This window comes from Anomalospiza imberbis, chromosome 25 (assembly GCF_031753505.1).
Source record: "Anomalospiza imberbis isolate Cuckoo-Finch-1a 21T00152 chromosome 25, ASM3175350v1, whole genome shotgun sequence".
Classification (NCBI taxonomy): Eukaryota; Metazoa; Chordata; class Aves; order Passeriformes; family Viduidae; genus Anomalospiza; species Anomalospiza imberbis.
The window spans coordinates 5,087,566-5,114,750 of record NC_089705.1 but is presented as its reverse complement, the minus strand read 5'-3'; the positions used below and the strand labels follow the sequence as shown (position 1 = coordinate 5,114,750).

Genomic DNA, 27,185 nt, shown 5'->3' with positions numbered 1-27,185 from the left:
ACCAGCCTCTGGAATATTCTCTGAGGCCACCTGAAATCTGAATCATCAAGCAAAGAACCATCAAACGCTTTCCAAATTCAGATTTCTGGCTCCAAACTGCTTTCAGCAACTTCCAGGGGGTGAAAAACAAATTTTTTTTTGGTTCTTTTTGGTATTTTTTAAAATAAATTTAAGCTCGACGAGCTCGAAAAACTTTTGTTTTGTCACGAGAATTACCAAAAAAACCACCATTTTTTTAGAAATGCCTCCACGGTTTTAAAAGAAATAATAATAGTAATAATAATAATAGTAATAATAGTAATAATAGCAATAGTAATAGTAATAGTAGTAGTAGTAATAATAATAATAATAATAATAATAATAATAATAATAATAATAATAATAAAGTTTAGCATGGATTTAAAGTTGTTTGAAAAAAAAAAAAACCTCCAAAAACAAATGACAATTCATCACATTTACTTTGATTAAAAAAGGACTAAACTTTATTGACAGATTGAGACAGACATTTTGACACGTTTTGAGCTACCTAGTTAGGCAGACTTTACACAAAATGTAGCATTTTTCTCTTCCAGAACAGAGTGGGAGGACAGTGTAACAAATCCAATTAGGACTTTATCTTATGTACAAAGTGAAATTTGGGATTGTTTTTTTTGTCTGTGGTTTTTTTTGGGGTTTTTTTGTGTTTTGTTTTTTTTTTTTTTACAGCTGCAGTGTCCCTTTTTATGCAAAGCTCGTGCTGAGATACACTTGAACAAGTGGCTGGGACTGCTTGAAATTGAGATTTTTTGGGGTGGGTTTGAAATTTTCATCAGATTTTCTGCCCCAAAGGGCGACAAAAAATGAGAATTTTACAGGCCTACCATGGAATATTCTTTCTATCAAACACTGAGCAATTAGAGCCATATTTTGGGTTTTTTTTTCCCCTTAAGAATTGTTCATTTAGAATTAAAGTAAAATCCCTTTCCACTGGAAAAATATTCCCAAGCATATCTCAACACTGCACGGGGGGCTAGATTTCAAAATCCACATAAGAAAAGTCAATTTTTTACCAACCTAATTTTTTCCTTTTAAGTCAATTCTCTTTAGAAAATGCTATTTAATTTGTTTGGAGGATCCTTTGGGTTAAAATTTAAACTTCAAGATTCACCAGCAATCTCCTTTTAAAGGTTTGGCATCTGAAGTTATTTTTTGTTTTTTTTTAATGGTGGCAGCCACTACTGTTACATTATGATTTTAATTCTTAAAAAAAATAACCCTGAATTTTGAAATGTAGCCTACTTTGGGATTCTGCAACTACAACCTTTATGAGTTCCTTTAAAACAAACTTTAAAAGTTTTAACAAAACCTTAATTTCAGAACTAAGCAAAGCATGTCACTTTTGGAAACTAACATTTTTAAACTTGGTTTTTAGTTTGGTTTTTTTTTTTTTTTCCCCTTAAAAAAGGTACACTTTTTTTTTTTTTTAAACCTAAAACGACAAAGAAAGAAAAGCCATCTACACACTGAAGAAGAAAAAAAAAAATAAAAACCAACAAAACCCCCCCAAAAAAAATAATAAAAATTAAAAAGTTTTCCCCTCTAAATCTATTTAAATTCACCTCCAGAAGTCACTACATACAGAAGCCAAAATGCAGGGTGAGGATGGAGTGGGAGGAAAAAAAGGGCCAGGAAGAAAAACAGGGAGACAATTACTTGTCTGCTGTGGGTAAAGCAACGGGAATCCCGGGAGATACAAGAACCAGAAACAACTGTTTGCTCCTAAATTGGGGTTTTTGCCCCAGGTTTTGGGGTCAGTAGCGGCCGTAGGGGTGCTCTCTGTAGCCCCCCTTGACTGGCCGGGCTGGGGGGGCCTTCAGGGAGGGCCGGGTTCCATTCCAGTCATCTTGGCCTGCGGGGAGAAGGAGACAGAGTCAGGGCTGGGCTGGAGGGAGGAACGGCCCCAAAAACGGGCTGGGAGAGGAGGGGGGAGATGGGGAAGGTGAGGATGTGAGATGGTAGAAGAGCTCAGCAAGAGAGGTGCTGAAAACAGCTCCTCAAAATGAGCTCCCCAAAAAGAGCGCCCCAAAAACAGCTCCTGATCCCCCAAAACAGCTCCTGATCCCCCAAAAACAGCTCCTGATTCCCCAAAAACAGCTCCTGATCCCCAAAAACAGCTCCTCAGAAAGAGCTCCCCAAAAAGAGCGCCCCAAAAATAGCTCCTGATCCCCCAAAACAGCTCCCCAAAAAGAGCGCCCCAAAAAGAGCTCCTGATCCCCCAAAACAGCTTGTGATCCCCCAAAACAGCTCCTGATCCCCCAAAAACAGCTCCTGATCCCCCAAAACAGCTCCTCAAAAAGAGCTCCCCAAAAAGAGTGCCCCAAAAACAGCTCCCCAAAAAGAGCTCCCCAAAAAGAGCTCCTGATCCCCCAAAACAGCTCCTGATCCCGCAAAACAGCTCCTCAAAAAGAGCTCCCCAAAAACAGCTCCTGATCCCTCAAAACAGCTCCTGATCCCCTAAAACAGCTCCTCAGAAAGAGCTCCCCAAAAAGAGCGCCCCAAAAACAGCTCCCCAAAAACAGCTCCCCAAAAAGAGCTCCTGATCCCCCAAAACAGCTCCTCAAAAAGAGCTCCCCAAAAACAGCTCCTTATCCCCCAAAACAGCTCCTCAAAAAGAGTTCTCCAAAAACAGCTCCTGATCCCCTAAAACAGCTCCTCAAAAAGAGCTCCCCAAAAAGAGTTCCCCAAAAAGAGCTCCTGATCCCCCAAAACAGCTCCTCAAAAAGAGCTCCCCAAAAACAGCTCCTGATCCCTCAAAACAGCTCCTGATCCCCTAAAACAGCTCCTCAGAAAGAGCTCCCCAAAAAGAGTGCCCCAAAAACAGCTCCTGATCCCCCAAAACAGCTCCTCAAAAAGAGTTCTTCAAAAACAGCTCCTGATCCCCTAAAACAGCTCCTCAAAAAGAGCTCCCCAAAAACAGCTCCCCAAAACCAGCTCCTGCTCTCCCAAAACCAGCTCCTGATCCCCCTAAACCAGCTCCTGATCCTCCTAAACAGCTCCTGATCCCCCTAAACAGCTCCTGATTCCCCAAAACCAGCTCCTGATCCCCCTAAACAGCTCCTGATCCCCCTAAACAGCTCCTGATTCCCCAAAACCAGCTCCTGATCCCCCTAAACAGCTCCTGATCCCCCTAAACAGCTCCTGATTCCCCAAAACCAGCTCCTGACCCCAAAACCAGCTCCCCAGAACACCTCCTGAGCTGACAGCCTCCACCTGCCAGCGCAGTCCCAGTGCCAGGACCCAGCAGAGCCCAGCGCTGCCCATGCCATGCTGGGACAGTGGAAGGTGGCCGTGGCAGGGGAGGACGTTTAGGGCCCCTTTCACCCCAAACCACTCCAGAATGCCATGAAAAAAGCAGAGTTTGCTTGTAACACCCACCCCTGTGAGCTGTCCCTGCCAGTTCTGACACCAAACCCCTTCCCACCCTCCCCAGCCCTGCTGGGTGATTTATCCCCTAACTCTGTTTCCAGGGAAGCAGAGACCAGAGGAAATTGCAGGGGATGAACAGATCAGATTAACTGAGCCAAGTGTCCCAGGGGCACCGTGGCAGCAGGAGGCACAAAAAGCTCTTTGTGCTCGGGGTGACACGGGCTCAGCGAAGCCAGGCACAGCCAGCAGCTCCTGGCAGCAGCTGGAGGAAAACATCCTGGCAGGCTCCTGGCTTTGGGATTCAACCTGGTCCTGAGGCTCCTGGGTTTGGATTCAACCTGGTCCTGAGGCTCCTGGGTTTGGGATTCAACCTGGTCCTGAGGCTCCTGGGTTTGGGATTCAACCTGGTCCTGAGGCTCCTGGGTTTGGGATTAAACCTGGTCCTGAAGCCCCTGGGTTTGGGATTAAACCTGGTCCTGAGGCTCCTTGCTTTGGGATTCAACCTGGTCCTGAGACTCCTGGCTTTGGGATTCAACCTGGTCCTGAGACTCCTGGCTTTGGGATTCAACCTGGTCCTGAGGCTCCTGGCTTTGGGCTTAAACCTGGTCCTGAGGCCCCTGGGTTTGGGATTCAACCTGGTCCTGAGGCCCCTGGCTTTGGGCTTAAACCTGGTCCTGAGGCTCCTGGCTTTGGGCTTAAACCTGGTCCTGAGGCCCCTGGGTTTGGGATTCAACCTGGTCCTGAGGCTCCTGGGTTTGGGATTAAACCTAGGGTAGGGAACACCTTGAGGCTCCTGGATTTAAACCTGGAGCAGGGAACACCTCAAGGCTCCCAGATTTAAATCTGGAGCAGGGAACACACCAAGGATCCTGGATTTGGGCTTAAACCTGGAGCAGGGAAGGTCCTGAGGCTCCCGGATTTGAATTCAAACCTGGAGCAGGGAGCACCCCAAGGCTCCTGGATTTGAATTCAAACCTGGAGCAAGGCAAGTGGGAGACAACTTCCTTCCTCTATTCTGCCAGGATATGAATTCCCAACTGCCAGGGATCTCCAGCTGGTCAGGAATGTCACCACCTGCACTCAGCTGTGGAAGGGACTGGTTCCAGCCACATGGAATTCCACAACTTTAAGGAGAGCTTTGGGAATTTGGGATGTCACGTAGTCTGGAAAATTCCTTGGGGTCCCCTCCCAATTTCCCTGTGTGAGGAGCAGAAAAGGCCTTTGGATGTGTCTAAGCCCTGCCCAGGAACAACAAAACTCCTCTGGATCATCAGCACAGACCCAGAGTCAATCCCAGAGCAGCCCTGGGGAGGAGAATGAACTCTGGCCCAGCCCAGGCTGCTCTGGGGACAGAGGACAATGACTCCTTCTCATTGCCACATCCAGATGCCATTCCAAGCCTGGATATGGGAATTGCCTTCAAAAATAAATGCAGCCACAGCTGAGGGGAGCAGGAGGCAGGGAGGGGCCTTTGGAATGTCTTCCCAAGGAAGAAGGGAATTAATTCCTTGTTTTACTTTCCTTTTCCTGGGGAACTTTATCCCAACCCTTTCATTCCCTCACTTTTACCCTTCCAGTTCTCTCCCTGTCCCATGGGTGAGGAGTGAGAGTGGGGCGTGGTTGTCCTTTGGGGTTAAATCACCAAATTTTGGCTCAGCCCAGCCTAAATTGGGAGTTTTACATAATTCAGATTAGCTAAGCTTTGCCTACTGAGTCAAAGTGGCTCCACACAGCCAAGGAGAGGCCTCCTCATGACATTTAAATCCAATTTTTGAGCAGATCTACAGCCCAGAGTCAGGATCAGGGATTGTGAGGATAAAAGAAGCAGATGGAACCATATAAAATCCAGCCCATGAAAACCAGACTGCAGCACAAGTGCTGTGGGTGGAAACCCAGACCTCCTGAAATATTCTAAAGCTACAAGGAAATGAAGACATTTCCAGAGTTAAAAAATGGATTTTTTAAAAAGCATCACCTTTGAGACAATCAAAATTGAGAAGAACCTAAATCCACAGAGAGGTTGTTCAGACCTAAATAAAACCACCACGAGGTTCTCCTCAGTTTTTTATCCAGACATTGGAAAACTGCAGAATTGACCAGAAGTAATTCCCAACCCCTTCCTTATCCCAGAATTCCCAGACATACCATAAGCTTCATAGGTTTCCTGTGCCTCCCCGTGTCCATAATCATAATATTCTGTATCCCTGGAAAAGCAACGAGGTGGTTACACACAGGGAAATGCTATTCCCACAGTGCCACAAAAAAAAAAAAAAAACAAAACAGGAAAAGAGAGGCTTGGAGTAATTCCCTGGATTCCAGCAGAACTCTACAGCTCAGCAGTGTTTCCATTTGCTTCAAATTGGATTTAAAAGAGGGAAAAAAAGAGGGGGCAAAAAAAAGAGGGAGAAAAAGAGGGAGAAAAAGAGCGGGGGGAAAAGAGGGGGAAAAAGAAAAGAGGGGGAAAAAGAAGGGGGGGAAAAGAAAAGAAGGGGGGGGAAAGAAAAGAAGGGGGGGAAAAGAAAAGAGGGGGAAAAAGAAAAGAGGGGGAAAAAGAAAAGAGGGGGAAAAAGAAAAGAGGGGGAAAAAGAAAAGAGGGGGAAAAAGAAAAGAGGGGGAAAAAGAAAAGAGGGGGAAAAAGAAAAGAGGGGGAAAAAGAAAAGAGGGGGAAAAAGAAAAGAGGGGAAAGGGGGAAAAGAGGGGGGAAAAAAGAGGGGGGGGAAAGAGGGGGGAAAAAGAAGAGAGGGGAAAAGAAAAGAGGGGGGAAAGGCCATGCAGCATTCCTTTGGGAAGAGGGAATCCAACTCACCCTTGGCCCTGGCTGTAGTAGCCCTCGTACCCCTCGTAGCTCTGCTCTGCGTACGTGTCATCGTAGCCCTGGTGAGGATGGGGACAAAAAAGTGTCACAAAAGGAGCAAAAAGGAACCAAATCCACAGCAGATTCTCTCAGAGGAGCCTGGAAATCCTGGCCTGCCACAGGGAAAGGGCTCAGGCACAGCACTGAGAGAGCCCCGGGGCTGGGAAGGGATGAATCCCGCTCATGTTTAGGAATCATTCCATCTCCAGGGATAAATCCATGTGCCAGGAGAGCTGGGATTGCTGTCAGGGGAAGGTTTTGCCCCAGAAGGTGCTGGGCACTGGACAGGCTCCCCTGAGCTCCAGGACAATGCTCCCAAGGATGCACAGGGTGGGATTTTGGGGTGTCTGTGCAGGGCCAGGAGCAGGGCTGGATGATCCCAGGGGGATCCCTCCCAGCTCAGGATATTCCATAATTCTGCGTCATCCAAACCACACATTTACATCCCCCAACCTCTGAATTTTTCAGTGGAAAAAAAACCATTTTGTGGAGAAGAGAAAGCAAATCTTCAGGGGTATCAGAACTTGTGATGATCCCAGCACCATCCCAATGGTCCCTGGTGATCCCAGAACCACCCTAAAGGCTTCTGGTGATCCCAGCACCATCCCAGGAGTTGGTGGGATCCCAACACCATCCCAATCGTCCCCAGTGATCCCAGCAGCATCCCACTGATCCCTGGTGATCCCAGCACCACCCCACTGATCCCTGGTGATCCCAGCACCACCCCCCACTGATCCCTGGTGATCCCAGCACAATTTCCAGGGATCCCTAGTGATCCCACGGACCCCTGGTGATCCCAGTAGCATTCCCATTGATCCCTGGTAATCCCAGCACCATCCCACTGATCCCTGGTGATCCCAGCACCATTCCCAGCAGTTCTTGGTGATCCCAGCACCATCCCCACTGATCTCTAGTGATCCCAGCACCATTCCCACTGATCCCTGGTGATCCCAGCACCATTCCCACTGATCCCTGGTGGTCCCAGCACCATTCCCACTGATCCCTGGTGATCCCGGCACCACCCCACTGATCCCTGGTGATCCCAGCACCATTCCCACTGATCCTTGGTGGTCCCACTGATCCCTGGTGATCCCAGCACCACTCCCAGGGATCCCTGGTGACCCCACTGATCCCTGGTGATCCCAGCACCACTCCCAGGGATCCCCAGTGACCCCACTGATCCCTGGTGATAGCAGCACCACTCCCAGGGATCCCTGGTGACCCCACTGATCCCTGGTGACCCCACTGATCCCTGGTGATAGCAGCACCACTCCCAGGGATCCCTGGTGGTCCCACTGATCCCCGGTGATCCCCATCCCACCACAACCCTCCCTCCGCCCCACCGCCCATTCCCCCGCCACCACGAACCCCGTTAATCACCGGTAATTAATCACTGCTTACGTATTCCTCGTAGGTCTCCGGCACGGGCGGAGGGGGCAGGGGTATCCTCTGGATGCCAGCTGCCCGTGCCCGGGGGGCAGGAGCGCCCCGCACCGCCGGGGGAGGGGGCACGCCCCGGGCCAGCGTGGCCCCCCGGGCCATGGCCCCGCGCACGGGGGCTCCCCGCACCAGGGCACCCCGCGGGGGAGGAGGAGGAGGAGGAGGGGGAGGACCAACCCCACGGCCCCTGTGGAGGAGAGAGAAAGGTTGGTGAGGAGCTGCTGCTGCTCTGGAGAGGCCGAGGATGGGGATTTTCAGCAGAGCTGGGGGTTGTGGATGGACACGTGTGGTAGGTGCATTTGTCTCTCTTTCAGGATTTTTATAGAGGAGCACAGAGGAAAGAAAGAGAAAACAATTTCTATTTCTGCTCCTTGTTTTTCTCATGTGGAATGTGTTTGGAGAATTGTTTACCTGGGGTGATCGTTTGATTGGATTTTGGTGAGGATTATTTGAGCCTGGTGGCCAATCCAAACCACCTGTGTTCAAACTCTAGTGAGAGGGTCACGAGTTGGGAGTGGGTTAGATATGGGAGTTAGAAAAAGCAGGTTTGTAGTTTTAGTATATTAATGGATTATAGCACAGTTATAATAAAGAAATCATTCAGCCTTCTGAGCTGGAGCCACACATCAGCATTTCTTCCCACTGGTTTCACCTGCTTTTACAATAGGCACGAAGTGAAAATTGCTGTGCAGTGAGAGGCACAGAACTCTCCTCTGGGTGAGAATTCTGCTGCTTGAGGTGGAAAGCTGAAAAGAGCAGGAGGCCCGGGACACCTTTGGAATGTCTTCCCAAGGAAGAAGGGAATTAATTCCTTGTTTTATTTTGCTTTTCTTGTTGGACTTTATCCCAGCTCATTTATTCCCTCACTTTTACCCTTCAAGTTCTCTCCTCATCCCATGAGTGGGGAGGGAGTGAGTGAGGCTTGGTTGTCCTTTGGGGTTAAATCACCAAATTTTGGCTCAGCCCAGCCTAAATTGGGAGTTTTACATAATTCAGATTAGCTAAGCTTTGCCTACTGAGTCAAAGTGGCTCCCCACAGCCAAGGAGAGGCCTCCTCATGACATTTAAATCCAATTTTTGAGCAGATCTACAGAGTCAGGATCAGGGTTTGTGAGGATAAAGGAGGCTGTAGACAAAGAAATAAATCTGATACAGAACTCTGGGCAGGGAATTTCACTCCAAAGGAGCCTCCCACCTACCTGGGATCACTCCAGATCCCTCAGGATCACTGAGGCCATGGGAAGGCACACTCCAAGCAGAAAGAAAATGGATCAGGGAGTGAGGCATGCACTAAAGGAATAGTTTTGCTGCCAATTTATCCCCAGCCCATGGATCAGGGAGTGAGGCAAGCACTGAAGGAACAGTTTTGCTGCCAATTTATCCCCATGCTTTGCCAGAACGATGCCACCCCAGAGCTCTGCGGGGATGGGCATTTCAAACAGAATGCTGAGGGGGCTACAGCACATCCATCCCATTTCTGAGAGCTTCCTTTAGGAAACTATTGCTTAAACCCATCCCAAATCCCCCCCAGTGCTGGGTGACACCCCAAACACGGTGCTCTGAGCCAGCTGGGCAGAACCCCTGTGGGAGTCCAGCACATCCCTCTGGCTGCCCTGGCTGTCTCCAGACCCTGGCAGGGGGCTCGGGGACCTTGGCAAGAAGTCAAGAACACCTGTGGCTTCGATTTTAGCCCGTGGAAAAAACTGCCAACTCTGTGTGAGGAATTACAAGCCACAAGGGTTTGAGCAGTGTAATGGGTGAATTGAAACGGGGTGGAAAAGTAGAATTTTGGGGTTTTTAGAATGTAATTCAGGGGTACAAGATGGAAAAATCTGGGTGTGTGCTGGCCTTCTTTCCCTTCTTCTTGTCCTCCATGTCTCGGTGTGATGGTGACACTTTTCTATTGGTCTAGGATAGGGACACACTGTCCAGCACAGATTTTAGGTATTGGTACAGGAACTGTGAACATGGCACATGTAGTTTTGAGTAAATAATGTGGGAGCTGCCGGGGCTCGGGGCAGACTGCCATGGCTTCTGTACCAGCCAGACCTCGGCAGGTCAGAGAGAGAATGTTATAGATAAGGAAAAATGAACAACCTTGACAACTCGACTTCACACATTCCAGACCTCTTCTTCAGCTGCCGGGCAAGGGGAAGCAGGACTTTCCCACTGACCCTGCCAAACCCCCACATCAGGCCAGAAGCAGCAGCTTAACCTCCCTGAGATCACAGCTGTGAGTGGAAGGCAGCATTCCTAGGGCTGGGATTTTGGGAATACCTTGGGACAGGTGGAGGGGGAGGTGGGGCTGTCCCCCGGCCCCGCCCGGGGACGCCTCGGCCGCGGTTGGGCTCCGGGACCCCGTTGAGATAGGAGAGCTCCAGGAACTGCTCCTGGCAGATATCATCCATCATATCCTGCAGGAAGCACATAAATAAGGATAAAAAGAAAGATAAATAAGGATATAAAGAGTCAGCTCCAGAGAACAGCTCTGGGATATCACGGGCTGCTCTGCTGGGATGAAGGAACTGCACGGACCTCAGTAAAATCTGGTTTTACTGGGATTTGCTGCAGCTTCCTGCAATATTGCAGAACCTGCACCTCCAGGTGATGTTCCCAGAATGCCAGGGACGTCAGGAGGATTTATGGGGGAGAGCCCAGGCAGGTCTCAGCCCACAGCTCCTGCTTCAAGGGGCAATGAGCCCACGGAAGGTAACCCTGCAGTGTTCCCGTTCCCAAAGCAAAGGGCTGGGGCGCAAACACCCTTCCCAAATCCAAGCTGGCTTCTCAAATCCTGAGGGATGCAGTGTGCTCCTGGCAGATCCTTGCAGATCCCTTCCTTGGGGACTAAAGGGGCAGAGGAGATCACCCGAACTATCCCAGTGCTCCCTGGAGATCCCAAAATCATTCCAGTGCTCCCTGGAGATCCCAGCACCATCCCTAAGTTCCCTGGAGATCCCAAAAACATTCCAGTGCTCCCTGGATATCCCAGAACCATCCCAAAGCTCCCTGGAGATCCTAAAAACATCCCAGTGCTCCCTGGAGATCCCAAAATAATCCCAGAGCTTCCTGGAGATCCCAGAACCATCCCAAAGCCCCCTGGAGATCCCAAAATAATCCCAGAGCTTCCTGGACATCCCAGAACCATCCCAAAGCTCCCTGGAGAACCCAAAATCATCCCAGAGCTTCCTGGAGATCCCAAAATCATCCCAGAGTTCCCTGAAGATCCCAGAACCATTCCCAATGCTCCCTGGAGAGACCAGCACCATCCCAGCTCTCTCTGGAGATCCCAGAACCATCCCAAAGCTCCCTGGAGATCCCAGCACCATCCCAGTGATCCCTGAAGACCCCAGAGGTTCCTGGAGATCCCAGAACCATTCCAGTGCTCCCTGGAGATCCCAGAACCATCCCAAAGCTCCCTGGAGATCCCAGAACCATCCCAAAGCTCCCTGGAGATCCCAAAATCATCCCAAACCTCCCTGGAGATCCAAGCAACGTCCCAGATCTCTCTGGAGATCCCAGCACCGTCCCAGAGCTCCCTGGAGATCCCAGAACCATTCCCAGATCTCTCTGGAGATCCCAGCACCGTCCCAGAGCTCCCTGGAGATCCCAGAACCATTCCCAGATCTCTCTGGAGATCCCAGCACCGTCCCAGATCTCCCTGGTGATCCCAGCACCGTCCCAGATCTCTCTGGCGATCCCAGAACCATTCCCAGATCTCTCTGGAGATCCCAGCACCGTCCCAGATCTCTCTGGCGATCCCAGAACCATTCCCAGAGCTCCCTGGAGATCCCAGCACCGTCCCAGATCTCCCTGGAGATCCCAGAACCATTCCCAGAGCTCCCTGGAGATCCCAGCACCGTCCCAGATCTCCCTGGAGATCCCAGCACCGTCCCAGATCTCTCTGGAGATCCCAGCACCGTCCCAGATCTCTCTGGAGATCCCAGAACCATTCCCAGAGCTCCCTGGAGATCCCAGCACCGTCCCAGATCTCCCTGGAGATCCCAGCACCGTCCCAGATCTCTCTGGAGATCCCAGCACCGTCCCAGATCTCTCTGGAGATCCCAGAACCATTCCCAGAGCTCCCTGGAGATCCCAGCACCGTCCCAGATCTCCCTGGAGATCCCAGCGCCGTCCCAGAGCTCCCTGGAGATCCCAGCGCCGTCCCAGAGCTCCCTGGAGATCCCAGAACCATTCCCAGATCTCCCTGGAGATCCCAGCACCGTCCCAGATCTCCCAGCACCGTCCCAGATCTCTCTGGAGATCCCAGAACCATTCCCAGATCTCTCTGGAGATCTCAGAACCATTCCCAGATCTCTCTGGAGATCCCAGCACCGTCCCAGAGCTCCCTGGAGATCCCAGAACCATTCCCAGAGCTCCCTGGAGATCCCAGAACCATTCCCAGATCTCCCTGGAGATCCCAGAACCATTCCCAGATCTCCCTGGAGATCCCAGCACCGTCCCAGAGCTCCCTGGAGATCCCAGAACCATTCCCAGATCTCCCTGGAGATCCCAGCACCGTCCCAGATCTCTCTGGAGATCCCAGCACCGTCCCAGAGCTCCCTGGCTGGGCGGAGCAGGACACTCACAGGGACCAGGAATTTCTTGACCTCCTCCATGGCGTGGGCCATGAGGGCGTAGGCCTCGCAGGGCGGCCCGAAGACCTCGATGAAAACGTGCAAATCCATGTTCAGGTGGGCGTATTTGGGGTCCCCCCCCTTGCGAAGCTCCTCCTCCTGCCACAAAGAGCACGGAGCGTTAGGGAACGGAATTGGGGAGGAACTGCGTACGTCTGTGTGGACACACTGACAGATTTTGGGTTTATTGATTGTGAAAATTGTTATTATCTTCTTGAAATTGATTTTTGTTATTTTTTGTTTTATTTTTAAATTTTTATTTCTACGATATCTACTTTATTTATTCTTTAAATTTTATTTTTACTATTTTTATTTTGGTGAATTTTTAAAATTTTATTTCTTTTATTTAATTTTTTAAATTTTATTTTTGCTATGTTTTATTTGGCTAATTTTTAAAATTTTATTTCTATTATTTCTACTTTATTTTATTTTTTAAATGTTATTTTTACTATTTTATTTAGTTTTTAAAATTTTATTTCTATTATTTTAATCTTATTTCTTTTATTTTTAATTTTATTTTTGCTCTTTTTATTTTATTTATTTTTTAAAATTTTATTTCTATTATTTTTGTTTTATTTCTTTTATTTTTAATTTTATTTTTGCTATTTTTATTTGATTAATTTTATTTTTTAAATTTTATTTTTATTAGTTTTATTTTACTCATTTTCTTTTCTAAATTTTATTTTCATTATTTTTATTTTATTCAAGTTTAAAATTCATTCTATTTCTTACTTTATTTCATTTTTACCATTTTCATTGCATTTATTTTATTTTTGTTGTATTTACTTAATTATTTTAATTTTTATTTTATTACTTTATTTTTTATTTTATCACTAATTTTTATTTTATCACTAATTTTCATTTTTTCACTTTAATTTTTATTTTATCACTTTAATTTTTATCTTATAATTTTTAATTTATTATTTTACTTTTTATTTTAGCACTGTAATTTTTATTTTATCACTATTTTTTATTTTATAACCTAAATTTTTTATTTTACTTTTTATTTTATCATTTTAATTTTTATTTCATCACTTTAATTTTTATCTTATAATTTAAATTTTTAATTTATTATTTTACTTTTTATTTTATCACTTTAATTTTTATCTTATCACTTTTTTACCCTATAATTTTGATTTTTAATTTATTGTTTTCAGTTTATCATTTTTACTTTTTATTTTATCCTTTTAATTTTTATTTTATTATTTTAATTTTTTATTTTATTATTTTAATTTTTTATTTTATTATTTTAATTTTTTTTTATTTTAATTTTTTTTATTTTAAAATTTTTTTTTTTTTTTAGATAAGGTGCGCTGACTAAGGTCTTTTTTTTTTTTAGGTTTTTATTTTGGACACAGATCACAGATGGGATGAGTTTTTAAGGAAAAAAAAATAAAATTTTATTGCTCCCTCTGCAGCTGGTTTATTTTTATTTTCTTTTTTTCCAAATCAGCAATTTTTAATTGGTGCCAGGAAAATTTTTCCCTCCGAATATTTAAAAATCCTCCTCAAGCCCACTTGGTGGAACCCAATGCCTCCAACAGCTCCTCCAGCTCAGCCCTCAGATATCTCGAAGATATTTCGATTTTTTCAGGCTGTTTTGCAGTTTATTTAAGAAGTTACAAAAGTATAAAGTATATATATAAAGTATAAAACCTTTATGTGCTGCTCAAGTAAAATCAGAATTAACAGGAAGAAATAAAAAGTATTTTTTCCCATTCTTTTCTTTTTTTTTTTTTTTTTTTTTGCTGTTTAAAAACCCCTCCTGGAATTTTGTGACTCACCAAAAATTATTATTAACATTGCTCCAACATCTCCACTGATCCAAAACAATTTAAAGATTTCAGAGGGAGCAGCTAAAAAAGGGATTTTTATCTTTTTATAGAGAGGGAAAAAAAAAATCCCTTCAGCAAATTGCTCTTCAGGAGAATAATCCTTATTTGATCAACTTTTAATTAATCTTTCATTGAAGCTTTTTCTGGTTTAATTTGGAATAAAATGCTTTCATTCTCACACCATAAATGGAATTATTTTGTTAATTTTGTTAGTTTTTTTTCCTACCTTGGCTTTATCTCTCATCGAACCTTTCCCCAGTACAGAGATTTTAGCACCAGTTTCTTCCTGGAGTCTTTTAATGGTGTTGCCTTGGGGTCCCAAAATCTTCCCAACGAAATTAAACTGGAAATTAAGGAAAAAAAAAAAAAAACAAAAAAACAACACACCAAATTAAAAAAAAAAAATCAGATCCAGAGCTCAAAAACGTCAACAAATATTTTTCTGAATTTTCTGTCAGTTGACCCAAACAAAGAAAAAAAATCACTTTTGATTTTCTCCTCGCCTCACCAAATAAAAAAATGCACAGGAAAATTTAAGTTTTGGAAAGAAAATTTAAGTTTTAAAGGGAGAATTTAACTTTCAAAAGGAAAATTCAAGTTGATTCAAAAGGAAAATTCAAGGATCAAGAGAAAAATTCAAGGTTCAAAAGGAAAATTTAACATTTAAAAGGAAAATTCAACTTTCAAAAGGAAAATTCAAGTTGATTCCAAAGGAAAATTCAAGGTTCAAGAGGAAAATTTAACTTTCAAAAGGAAAACTCAAGGTGTTTCAAAAGGAAAATTCAAGATTCAAAAGGAAAATTTAACATTTAAAAGGAAAATTTAACTTTCAAAAGGAAAATTCAAGTTGATTCCAAAGGAAAATTCAAGTTTCAAGAGGAAAATTCAAGGATCAAAAGGAAAATTCAAGGTGTTTCAAAAGGAAAAATCAAGTTTCAAGAGGAAAATTTAACTTTCAAAAGGAAAATTCAAGTTGATTCCAAAGGAAAATTCAAGTTTCAAGAGGAAAATTCAAGGATCAAAAGGAAAATTCAAGTTTCAAAAGGAAAATTTAAGTGGATTCCAAAGGAAAATTGAAGTGGATTCCAAAGGAAAATTGAAGTGGATTCCAAAGGAAAATTGAAGTGGATTCCAAAGGAAAATTTAAGTGGATTCCAAAGGAAAAGTCAACGTTCAAAAGGAAAAGTCAATGTTCAAACGGAAAATTCGAGTTGATTCAGAAGGAAAATTTAACCTTCAAAAGGAAAATTCAAGTTTCAGAAGGAAAATTCAAGTTTCTAACCTTTCTTTCCATGAAAAAAAAAAAGCTCCAGCAGAAAAATCAAGCCAAATGAAGTGGTTCAATTCCAACATCTACTCTGCAGCAGCTTTTCAGCAAATCTTTAAGGAGTTAAATGTAAAAAAATACAAAAAAAAAAGCTCCACACACAGAATTGTCTGTTCCAGCAATCCAAGATCCCACCACTTACCCCAAGATATTCGAAAAATTCAATATATTAGAAATAAAACCCCTGCAGCTTTGCAGAGAATCAAAGCAACTCCTCTCTTTTCAGAAGAAATCTCTTGAATTTTGGTTGAAAATAAAGATTTAACTCCTGCTGCCACTTTGCCAGCCACAAAATGCCAGAGAAAAGGAGAAAATCCCAGAGATTTGGTTGATTTTTCCTGGCCCTCACCTTGGGGTACTGCTTGACAGGGATCAGAACTCGTTCCTTCAGCTTCATATTCTTGTGGGAAAATAAATCCAGGTAGTTCTCTTCCTCATCCTTCTTTGTTGCCTCACCCTTCTGAATTTTTTCAATTTCTGAATAAAAAGAAAAGAAAAATAATATAAATAATTGTATTAAAATAATGTATTTTTGTGATAAGGCATGTTTATAACAAATTTTTAACTTCAAATTAATAATAATAATAATAATAATAATAATAATAATAATAATAATAATAATAATAATAATAATAATAATAATAACTATTATAAATTAAATATAAATATAAATATAAATATAAATATAAATATAAATATAGGGCTCCTTTATATTTTAATTAAACAAGCATCAGATGAGAGATGGAATCACAACAAGGACAGAACCCTACAAATACCAGAAGAAATCAGCCCAAACGACATTAAAACTCAATATTTTTGCTAAATTGTAACATAAATCAGCAAGTTTTTATCATCCAACTCAAATTTATTAAATTTACTATATATTATATACTATATTTATTATATATTAGTTTTATTATATATATTTATTATATACTACATTTATTATATATTAAATTTATTATATACAATATTTATTATATATCATATTTATTAAATATAATACTTATTAAATGTCATACTTATTATACATTATCTTTATTAGATATTATATTGTGTATTTATTAAATAAATTATTTATTTAATTTAACTGAAATTTATTACAATTAGTGGTGGCAACACGTCCAGTGACGAGTTGTTGGTTAAACTGAAAATATTCCCAATAGACACCAGTGTGTTTATTTGGAATAGAATTATCCCAGAAATTCTTAATTCAGCAACTACCAATATTTCATCTCCCAAAATTAAGATTTTTTTTTTTTTTTTTTGCTTTTTTAATTGCCGGTGGTGAATTAAATTGAATTTTAAAACCCCACTGAGGCAGCCTGAGGTGACAGTCCCAAAAACCTGCTGGAATTAGGTCATGAAGGGAATTTAATTAGGGATGAAATTCAGTTTTCACTGAGAGAAGCCAGAAGATGACCCACATGGAGATGGAAAATCCTCTTCCAGGCATTTCTGAGTTAATAAAAATGCATTTTCCTGCTGCAGGAATAACCCCCGAGCATTTGCCAGGAGAACACAGCCTGGATTTCCCTCCTCAGGGGTAATAAAATCACATTTTTTTACTTCAAGGCCAACAAATTCCCCCAAATCTGGAGTCAACCCATCGTTAACAACCCCAAATTAATGCTGAATCTTTCCGCAACAGAAAAAAAAACCCAAATTGATCCCATCATAAACATCCACCCCAAATCCTCATTTCAGGATATTTATCAGGAGAGATGGAAAAAAATCAAATTGCGCCATTTCAGCAGCAAACCCAAGGCTTGTAAATTGAATTTCTGAGCCTTTTCCAATGGAAAGGGACACTTCCCAAAATTATAATTAACCCAAATAAAATATAATGAACTCAAAATTATCCACAGCACTGGGAATGAGCTGGGAGAGCAAAGTGCAGCCTGCTCAGCCATGGGCAGCATTTCCACCAGGGAGCTGCAATATTTTGTATTTCCTGGGATTTTTGGCCATGTCAAACCAGGTGTTCACAGCCCCGCGATGGACCTGGTGATCCTGGAGGTCTTTTCCAGCCTTTAAGATGTTGGATATTTGGGATTTTGTCTATTAGGGATCATCCAAGCAAGAATAAAGGGTCACCACCACCCTTCTGAGCAACCCCTGGGCTGAGAAGCACCTCTGACCAAAAAAAATAAATCCAACCTCAAGGAAAAAATCATTAAATCATCTTTTTTTTTTTTTTTTGTTATGTGATCGATGATATAAATTTGGTTTTAATTGGAAGATCTGAACGCAACTCTGAGATTTTGGTGGGGCCTCGTCGTGTCAAACCGTGACACAGAAATTGTGGAAAAAAACTTGAATTTTGTATTTCTACTCCCAGCAGCCACTTGGCTCCCTCACAAAAGTGTTACCAAAAAAATTAAATCCAACCTCAAGGAAAAATCATTAAATCATCTCCATTTCAATTATATTTTTTTATGGGATCAATGATATAATTTGGTTTTAATTGGAAGATTTGAATACAACTCTGAGATTTTGGTAGGGCCTCGTTGTGTCAAACAATGACGGAGAAATTGCGGAAAAAAACCTGAATTTTGTATTTCTACTCCCAGCAGCCACTTGGCTCCCTCAAAGTAGTGTTACCAAAAAAATTAAATCCAACCTCAAGGAAAAATCATTAAATCATCTCCATTTCAATTATATATTTTGTTATGGGCTCAATGACATAAATTTGGTTTTAGTTGGAATATCTGAACGCAACTCTGAGATTTTGGTGGGTCCTCATTGCCTGCTGGGCTCAAACCACGACACAGAAATTGTGGAAAAAAACCTGAATTTTGTATTTCTACTCCCAGCAGCCCCTTGGCTTCCTCACAAAAGTGTTACCAAAAAAATTAAAATCGCCAAAAAAATTAAATCCAACCTCAAGGAAAAATCATTAAATCATCTCCATTTCAATTATATATTTTTATGGGATCAATGATATAATTTGGTTTTAATTGGAAGATCTGAATGCAACTCTGAGATTTTGGTGGGGCCTCGTTGTGTCAAACCATGACACAGAAATTGTGGAAAAAAACCTGAATTTTGTATTTCTACTCCCAGCAGCCCCTTGGCTCCCTCACAAAAGTGTTCCCATGACTCCTTAATTTTAAAAATTAAAAGAAATCTCTTGAATTTTGCCTTAAGAAGTGTTTTTTCTGAAGCTACAAAGCAAAAGTAAAAAACCCTCAAGTTCACACACTGCCAAAGTTATAAAATAAGAGAAAAGAGCTGCCTTGGTTCATTTTATGGAGTTTTTTTTTTTTAATTTTAGCTGCAAGAACAGAGCAGATAATCAAGATTTGGAAATTAAATGCTGTACTGGTTGCCTGGTTAAGGATAACTTAAAACCCTTAAATAATTTGTTTTTCTAAAACCATTCCTGAAAATGTACCCTTGCAGACAAACATGAAATGTTTTTTACACACACATCCAGAATAAAAACACCCTCAAACTTCCTTGATAAAATTAAACCGAACAGGAATTAATTACCGTTCAATTAAAAGGAAATAAACGCGTGCAATAAAAAAAGGAAATAAATTTTCTGCCTCCTGAAAATTTTCTCCTGGGGGAGAACTCTGCAAACCAGTAAATCCCAGTTCACAGGCAGCAAAATCCATTCCTGCCTCCTGCCACAGCTGCAGAAACATCTGGGAATTGGGCGGGGAATGGAGAAATCGATGAAAACGAAACAAAATTGATGAAAATGAAATAAAATTGGTGAAAACGAAACAAAATTTTAAAAGCGGCAGCGGCAGCTCCACGCCTTGAGATGGAACATAAAATACAAGGGAGGAGGAGGAGCAGCAGGGAATTCCAAACCCTGGGAATTCCAAGCTCTGGGAATTCCAGGCTCCTCCAAGCTCTGGGAATTGCAAGTTTGGGAATTCCAAGCTCTGGGAATTCCAGGATCTGGGAATTCCAGGCTCCTCCAAGCTCTGGGAATTCCAGGATCTGGGAATTCCAAGCTCCTCCAAGCTCTGGGAATTGCAAGTTTGGGAATTCCAAGCTCTGGGAATTCCAGGATCTGGGAATTCCAAGCTCCTCCAAGCTCTGGGAATTCCCAACTTTGGGAATTCCAAGCTCTGGGAATTCCAGGATCTGGGAATTCCAGGCTCCTCCAAGCTCTGGGAATTCCCAACTTTGGGAATTCCAAGCTCTGGGAATTCCAGGTTCCTCCAAGCTTTGGGAATTCCAAACTCCTCCAAGCTTTGGGAATTCCACTGAGAATTCCTGGCTCTGGGAATTCCAGGTTCCTCCAAACTTTGGGAATTCCAAGTTCCTCCAAGCTTTGGGAATTCCACTGGGAATTCCTGGCTCTGGGAATTCCAGGCTCCTCCAAGCTTGGGGAATTCCAAGCTCTGGGAATTCCAGACCCTGCAATTCCAAACTCTGGGAATTCCAGGCTCCTCCAACCTTTAATTCCAAGCTCTGGGAATTCCAGGCTCTGGCAATTCCAAACTTTGGGAATTCCAAGCTCTGGGAATTCCAGGCCCTGGCAATTCCAAACTTTGGGAATTCCAAGTTTGAGAATTCCAGGCTCTGGGAATTCCAGGCTCCTCCAAGCTTTGGGAATTCCAAGTTTGAGAATTCCAGGCTCCTCCAAACTTTGGGAATTCCAAACTCTGGGAATTCCAGGCTCCTACAAGCTTTGGGGATTCCAAATTTGAGAATTCCAGGCTCTGGGAATTCCAGGCTCCTCCAAGCTTTGTGAATTCCAAGTTTCAGAATTCCAGGCTCCTCCAAACTTTGGGAATTCCGGGCTCTGGGAATTCAGGGCACCCCCAGATGCAAGGGGGAGGCTGGAAACAGGTGAGGAAGGATAAAATCCTGGCAGTGGCGACCTGGATGTGACACCTGGATGTGACCTGTGGGACACCTGGAGGGGCCGGGGCCCATTCCAGAGTTTTTCTGGGAGAAGGTTACCTGCTTGCCATGGGGAATGGCAGCGTGAGTGGCTTTTCCAGGGTTTCCTGTGGGGCAGGGATGGGCTCAGCAGGATTCCTAGGGGGCAGGTAAAGGGTTGGCAATGCTGCTGCTCCTGAGCTATTCCTTAATAATCGGAATCCACGGGAAACGCTGGCCTGCAGCTCAGCCGTGCTGCGGGAGCACACTGATTTGTAAGACTGAAAACGTTACCTGGAAAGTCAAGTACAACGACCCCTAAAAAAACCCCAGACCCTGAAGAATCTGGGGGTGGCACCTCTGAGGAAAGCAGAGCCTCCTCCATCCTTCCCTGCTTCCCAGCTGGTCTGATTTCTCAGGAAGGTGAAGCAGCTCCTGGCTGGATTCCAAGAATTTGGCAATCCTAATCCCACTATTTCCACCCCAAAACACTCCCCCCCTAGCCTGGGATTCCAGCCTGGGATTCCTGAGCAGGCAGGGCACTGCCAGGAGAAGGGGCACAGGGAGGGAAAGGTGAGGTTTGGGATGTGGCACAGGTGGGAGAAACTCCTGGGAGGCCAGTGGGAACAGGAATGGCCACAACAGCAGGAATGGGAATGGCCACAGCACTGGAAATGGCCACAGAGGTGGGAATGGGAATGGCCACAGAGGTGGGAATGGCCACAGAGGTGGGAACGGGAGTGGCCACAGCAGCAGGAATGGCCACAGAGGTGGGAATGGGAATGGCCACAGAGGCGGGAATGGGAATGGCCAAATCAGCACGAATGGCCACAAAGGTGAGAACGAGAATGGTCACAGAGGTGGGAACGGGAATGGCCATAGAGGTGGAAATGGGAATGGCCACAGCACTGGGAATGGCCACAGAGTTGGGAACGGGAATGGCCACAGCACTGAGAATGGCCACGGCAGCAGGAATGGGAATGGCCACAGCAGCAGGAATGGGAATGGCCACAGCAGTGCCAGCAGTTGAGAACATTGCCACGGTTGAACAAAATTGAAATTGAAAAGTGCAAAGTGAAATGGTTTCAGAATAATCCAGCCTGGGACAGCTGGGGACAATTGCAGGTGGCAGTCTGGGGGCAGGAAATCCACTGGGAAGGACAGGAAGGGAGGGAATCTCCATGTCAGGAGAGCCTGGTCTCCATGGGCAGCGAGCTTCACGGTGACCCCTTCATTTCCAGTGACCTCAGCCCTCTCTAATCCCCGTTTGGGTCCCAGGAGCCACCACCCCCAGTGTGACACTGCCACCCAGCCCTTCCCCATTGCCAGGAATGCACAGCCTGGATCTGGCCTGAATCCAGCAGGGAATTCCGTGGGGGAGTCCCCAGCACCTCCAGCTGCTCCTTCCTGCTCTCACTCCCACCCCTCCTGGGCACCCCACACAGCTCACACATCCTTGGGAAGCTCAGCTCTTTTCCCTTGGAGTTTCTCCATGAAATAAACCTGGCTAAAATTCCCAAAAAACCCAAAAACCCACACCTGGCTAACACACAGGTGAGGTATGTCCCATTTTCCCAAAGCAGGGAAGCAGAGAGGGCTGTGCCCTTCACACCTCCCCTGCTCTTTCCACAGCATAAACCCAAAGGGAAAAAAAAGGATTTTCTTGTTCCTGTGGAAAAGGAGGGTCACACAGACCCCAAATCCCAGGAGGGAAACAAGGATTATATCTGAAAATGCAAGAAATCCCAGTTTTCAGTTTCTCTTTAGGGTAACAGAACCCTCAAGGTAGCCACTTCCATACCAGAGTCCATGGAATCAATAAGAATCCCATCACTGCCAATGAAAAAAAAAAGCCAATTCCCTCTAAAAATACAGAACCACCAGAGTATTTTAGACAACTTTAAGATGTTGTTTGAAAAGAAATGAATGCAGAATTCCAGCAGGGCTCCCTCCCCGAGGCAGGCAGCCTGAGCAACTTCCACTTCTGGGAAGGAAAAAAAGGCTGGAATAAGAATTCTGCTGACCCTCGGGATGGTTTCTGTGTCTGGAAATCATTTTGCTGGAGTTGTGCTGGCTCTGTGCATCACAGCTTTGGCCCAGACTGAAATTCCAAGGAATCCAGAGCACTCTGGAGGTCATCCAGGCAAAAAAAATTCACTTAAACCCACCATTTTACCTCCAATTCTTCCTCATTGTTTTCCTGCTCAGCTCACCCTAAACTGGGACTGGGAATGCTCCTCCAAAAAAAAAAAGTGATTTTCAAAATACCCACAGCTGGAGCTGCTGCAATTCTACATCCCCCAAAGCTGCAATCATGAAATGAATTTAAAAAAAACCCTTCCTAAATCCTCGTTCCACCCCTCAGGTGGTGAAGGAGGCTGTGCAGGATGTGGGAATTTGCAAACTCCCTGGGTTTCCTTGGGCTGGGAGGCGTCACGGCCGAGCTGGGTGAAGAATTTTATTTATCAAAACCGTGGAACCGACGGAAAATCGGATTACAAACCCCAGTTCTTTACATCAAGATGCTGGCGGGTGATGCCGTGACGGGTTGTTCGCACAATGGGAGAGACAGCAATTCCCAAGAATTATTCCCTGCATAAAACAAGCTCCTAAAACCTCCAGAGCTGCACCAAAACTCTGCATTTTTAAGCCCCGATTAAAAAAAAAATAATTTAAAAAAAAAGCAGGCGGAGAAAGAAATAATTTTTTAAAAATCCAACTAATAAATTTAAATTATTAATTAAAATAAATAAATTATCCTTAAATAAATAATTATTAAATAAATTATCGTTAAATCAGTTATCATTAACCAAATTATTAATAAACTAACATTAAATAAGTAATTATTAAATAAATTATTAAATTTAATAAAATAAAAATTAATAATTTACTGAATTAAAATAATTTAAAATTCTAATAAATAATTCTAAAAATCCCAATAAAATTATAATAATAAATACAGTAATGAATCTAACAGTAACTATAATAATGAATCTAATAGTGCATATAATAATAAATATAATAATGAACATAACAGTGAATATAATAATAAATATAATTATAAACCTAATTATAAATCTTATAAATATAATAATATAATGATAAATATAATGATAAATCTTATGAATATAATAATATAATTATAAATATAAGGGTAAATATAATGATAAATAATAAATATGATAAATCGAATGATAAATCTTATAAATGTAATAATATAATGGTAAATATGATAAAGAAAATGGTAAAGATAAGAAAATAATGGTAAAGATAATGGTAAAGATAATGGTAAAGATAATGGTAAAGAATAAATAGGATAAATCCAATTATAAATCTTATAAATATAATAATATAATAAATCTAATGATAGATATAATGATATGATAAGAAATAGAACAATCAATATAATGATAAATGTTATAAATATAGTAATTTAATAATAATAATACAATTATGGCTATAACAATGAATATAGCAATGGATATAATTATGGATATAACTATGGATATAATAAGGAAAATAATATAATAATGCTAAAAATAAATAATAATAATATTAATATTCATAATAATGCTAAAGGTTATATTATATATAATATTATATCATATATTATATATATTATATATTATATGTTATATTGTATATAATATATATTATATATTATATAATATGTTATATTATATATTATACATATTATATGCATAATATTATATTATATATTATATTATAATATTATAATGCTAATAATAATGCTAATATTAATATTCATGCTAATGCTAATAATAATGCTAATAATAATAATAATGCTAATAATAATAATGCTAATGCTAATATTAATATTCATGCTAATGCTAATAATAATGCTAATTAATAATGCTAATAATAATGCTAATGCTAATAATAATAATGCTAATATTAATATTCATGCTAATGCTAATAATAATGCTAATTAATAATGCTAATAATGCTAATAATGCTAATAATGCTAATGCTAATAATAATAATATTAATATTCATGCTAATGCTAATAATAATGCTAATTAATAATGCTGATAATGCTAATAATGCGAATAATGCTAATAATAATGCTAATAATAATGCGAATAATGCTAATAATGCTAATAATGCTAATAATAATAATATTAATATTCATGCTAATAATAATAATGCTAATAATAATGCTAATAATAATGCTAATAATAATGCTAATAATAATAATAATAATAATAATAATAATAATGATGATGATGCTTTTGGACAGCGCTGGGGAAGGACAGCTCTGGGCACAGAACAAAGAGCGCCGCTGCCAGCCCTTCCTTGCCCGGGCTCCGCATTCCCAGCGGGGAAAAAGCCCCGAGTGCCTCCACCCCTGCCGGCTCCTTTGGGATTTTCAGCTCCTGTGTCCCCCGGGGGTGGAAGGGCTGTCCCGATTCCGGCTCCTTTCCTTCCCAGCAGCTGCTTTTAGGGGTTTTGATGGCAGTCACGTTACCAACAGCCCGGTGTTTCGTTTAACACACGACTTGTCAGTAAAGGAGAGGGGCTGTCCCCAAAGCAGGTCACCTGAAGGGTCCAAAGGGACATTCCATCCCCCGGACTGTCCTTCCCACCCGAAAAGCTGGCAGGAGCTCGGGGACAGGGTAATGAAGAACCCTCATGGTAATTATAATTACCCCGGGGAATGGGCACCGCTTGTTTCTGCCCCCTCCGAACGTCACCATTATCACCGGCGGATTCACTATTACCGCCCCGTTTTACTTCAATTATTAAGCTGAAATAATAAAATTATTATTAAAAAATAATTAATACCACTACATTTTGTTTCAACTAATAAATTCAAATAATAAAATCATTATTTTTAAATTATTTAATTTCTGCTGTCTCAAGGGTTTTGATTCTCCTGTCCGGCTGAGGCCACACCACAAGGGCTAACACAATGGAACATAACACCGATAAAACACACGAAAAACTAGCGGCTCTGCGGATGAAGCTGCGATTACGCAGGGAAGTACATCATTTCCCTCTCGCACCGGAGCCAGAACGGCCGCCGGGACGCGCTGCCCCGCCCGAGCCCGCCCCGCCGGGGTTCCCGGTACCTGCGGTGAGGAGCTGCATGGCGTGCGTGAAGGACGGGTCCAGGCTGTCCTTCTCGGCCATCAGCTCGGGCAGGTACTTGTTCTCAGGCTCCATCTTGCCGCCAACCATAGCGGCCGAACCACCGGATCCCCCCGGCCCTGAGGCCCCACCGGCCGCGGCCCCACCGGGCGGCGGCTGCGCTCCGCTGGCGGCCCCGCGGGCCCCTCCGCCACGGGGTGCCCGGCGCGGCGGCGGCACGCGGCCGCCGGGGCCCTGTCCCCGAGATAAACGACCGGCGGGGTCGTCACGGCGCTGCATGAGGCGGTGCCGGGGAGGGGACGCGGGGCCGGGCCGGGGACAGCGGCGGGAGCGCAGCGGCCACACCGCCCGCGCAGCGCCCGGGCCGGAAGTGCCGCGGCGGAAGCCCCGCCCCCTGCCGGTTTATATGTGTGTGTGGGTGAGGGGGGGAATCCGCCGCGGGAGCGCTCCGCGCATGCGCCGGGTGCCGCCACCCCCCCCGCGGGAACGGCGCGCTGCCGGTGGCGGGGTTGGCACCGGCGGCGTGAGGGGAGCCGTGGAAGCGGGGGATGATGGAGGCAGGGAATCGTGGGTGTGGGAAGAGAGTAACTCCTCCGGTCCGTCCTCCACACGGCGCTGCCGTTGGAATCCCTAAGCCGCATCGCCCAGCGCCTCTAAACGCGGTGACTCCATCACCTCCCCATGCAGCCCCTTCCAATGTCTGGTCGCCCGGACGGCGAAAAGAAATCTTAATATCTGCTGTGAATCTGCCCTGTCTCAGCTTGGGGCCGTTTCTCCTCAGTAAGCTCACTCTTCACACAGTAGGAGAGACCGGCCCCACCTCACCACAAGCTCCTGGCAATTTGTACCTGGTTTTATACCTGGTTTTGGCAGGTGCTTGTGGAGAGCCATGAGGTTCCCCTCAAGACTAAACCCAGCTGCCTCAGCCGCTCCTCACAAGCCATTTTCTTCGACCTTTCACGAGACTTTGAGGAGCCCAGAGCTGAACGCAGGACTAGAGTAAATAGAATCATAAAATCAAAGTAAGAAACCCGACGATGGCACGGGCAGCGCGGGCGGGACTCGAACCCGCGGCCACTCGCGAACCGCCGACCGCGGGACTCGAACCGGCGGCTCTGCCGGGTCTGCGCCCCGGCGGTGCTGCGCATGCGCACTTCGAATTCCCGCCCGGCGGCGGCGCTGAGGCGCGGGAAGAGCCTGAGGGGACACCGGCACCGACACCGGCACCGGGCCATGGAGACCGAGACTTTGGCCTGCCCGGATCGCAGCGCTGCCCTGAGGTACAGGGGTAGTGGCGCTGTGAGGGCTCAGCGTGTCCCCGCGGCCTCCAGAGTCCAGCAGGGCCTTGGCAGTGCCCTGTGGGAGCTGAGCCTTCCCCTCCCTGCCCTCACGGTCCTGTGGGGCACAGCTCACTCTGGGGACGAGCCCTCGGTGTCCCTGAAGGACGAAGCTGCTCGTATCAGGTGGTGTCACACAGTGCTGAAGAAGGAAAGACAAGAGCCCTAAGGCCTGTGATTATCAGAGTTTATGTGATTCCAGTTATGACTTTGCAGAGCCATTAAACCCAGCAAAGTGGCACTGAGCAGCTTCTCTGTGTATTTTGAGGGACAAAGGTTTGCTGGTTCCTTTTTTCTCACTCTCATTTTTGCCCCTTTATGGATGATTCTTCGAGTTTCTTTGCTGATGGGTTTGGACAAGGAGTTGGACTTGGTGGCCCCTTAAGCGTCCCT

The 27,185-nt window shown here is 44.1% G+C and overlaps 1 protein-coding gene across 1 annotated transcript; it reads right to left on the bottom strand.

Annotated features, from left to right (window-relative positions):
• Nucleotides 1-1,181: 1,181 nt before the first annotated feature.
• KHDRBS1 (KH RNA binding domain containing, signal transduction associated 1) lies at nucleotides 1,182-25,825 on the bottom strand. The gene is made up of 9 exons (XM_068172637.1): nucleotides 25,437-25,825; nucleotides 15,845-15,972; nucleotides 14,395-14,511; nucleotides 12,286-12,432; nucleotides 9,977-10,113; nucleotides 7,661-7,886; nucleotides 6,212-6,279; nucleotides 5,551-5,609; nucleotides 1,182-1,888 (listed from the first exon to the last, which is right to left on the bottom strand). The coding sequence occupies exons 1-9, from the start codon at nucleotides 25,732-25,734 to the stop codon at nucleotides 1,791-1,793; spliced, it is 1,278 nt and encodes a 425-aa protein (XP_068028738.1). The 5' UTR covers nucleotides 25,735-25,825; the 3' UTR covers nucleotides 1,182-1,790.
• Between the last annotated feature and the right edge of the window lie 1,360 nt (nucleotides 25,826-27,185).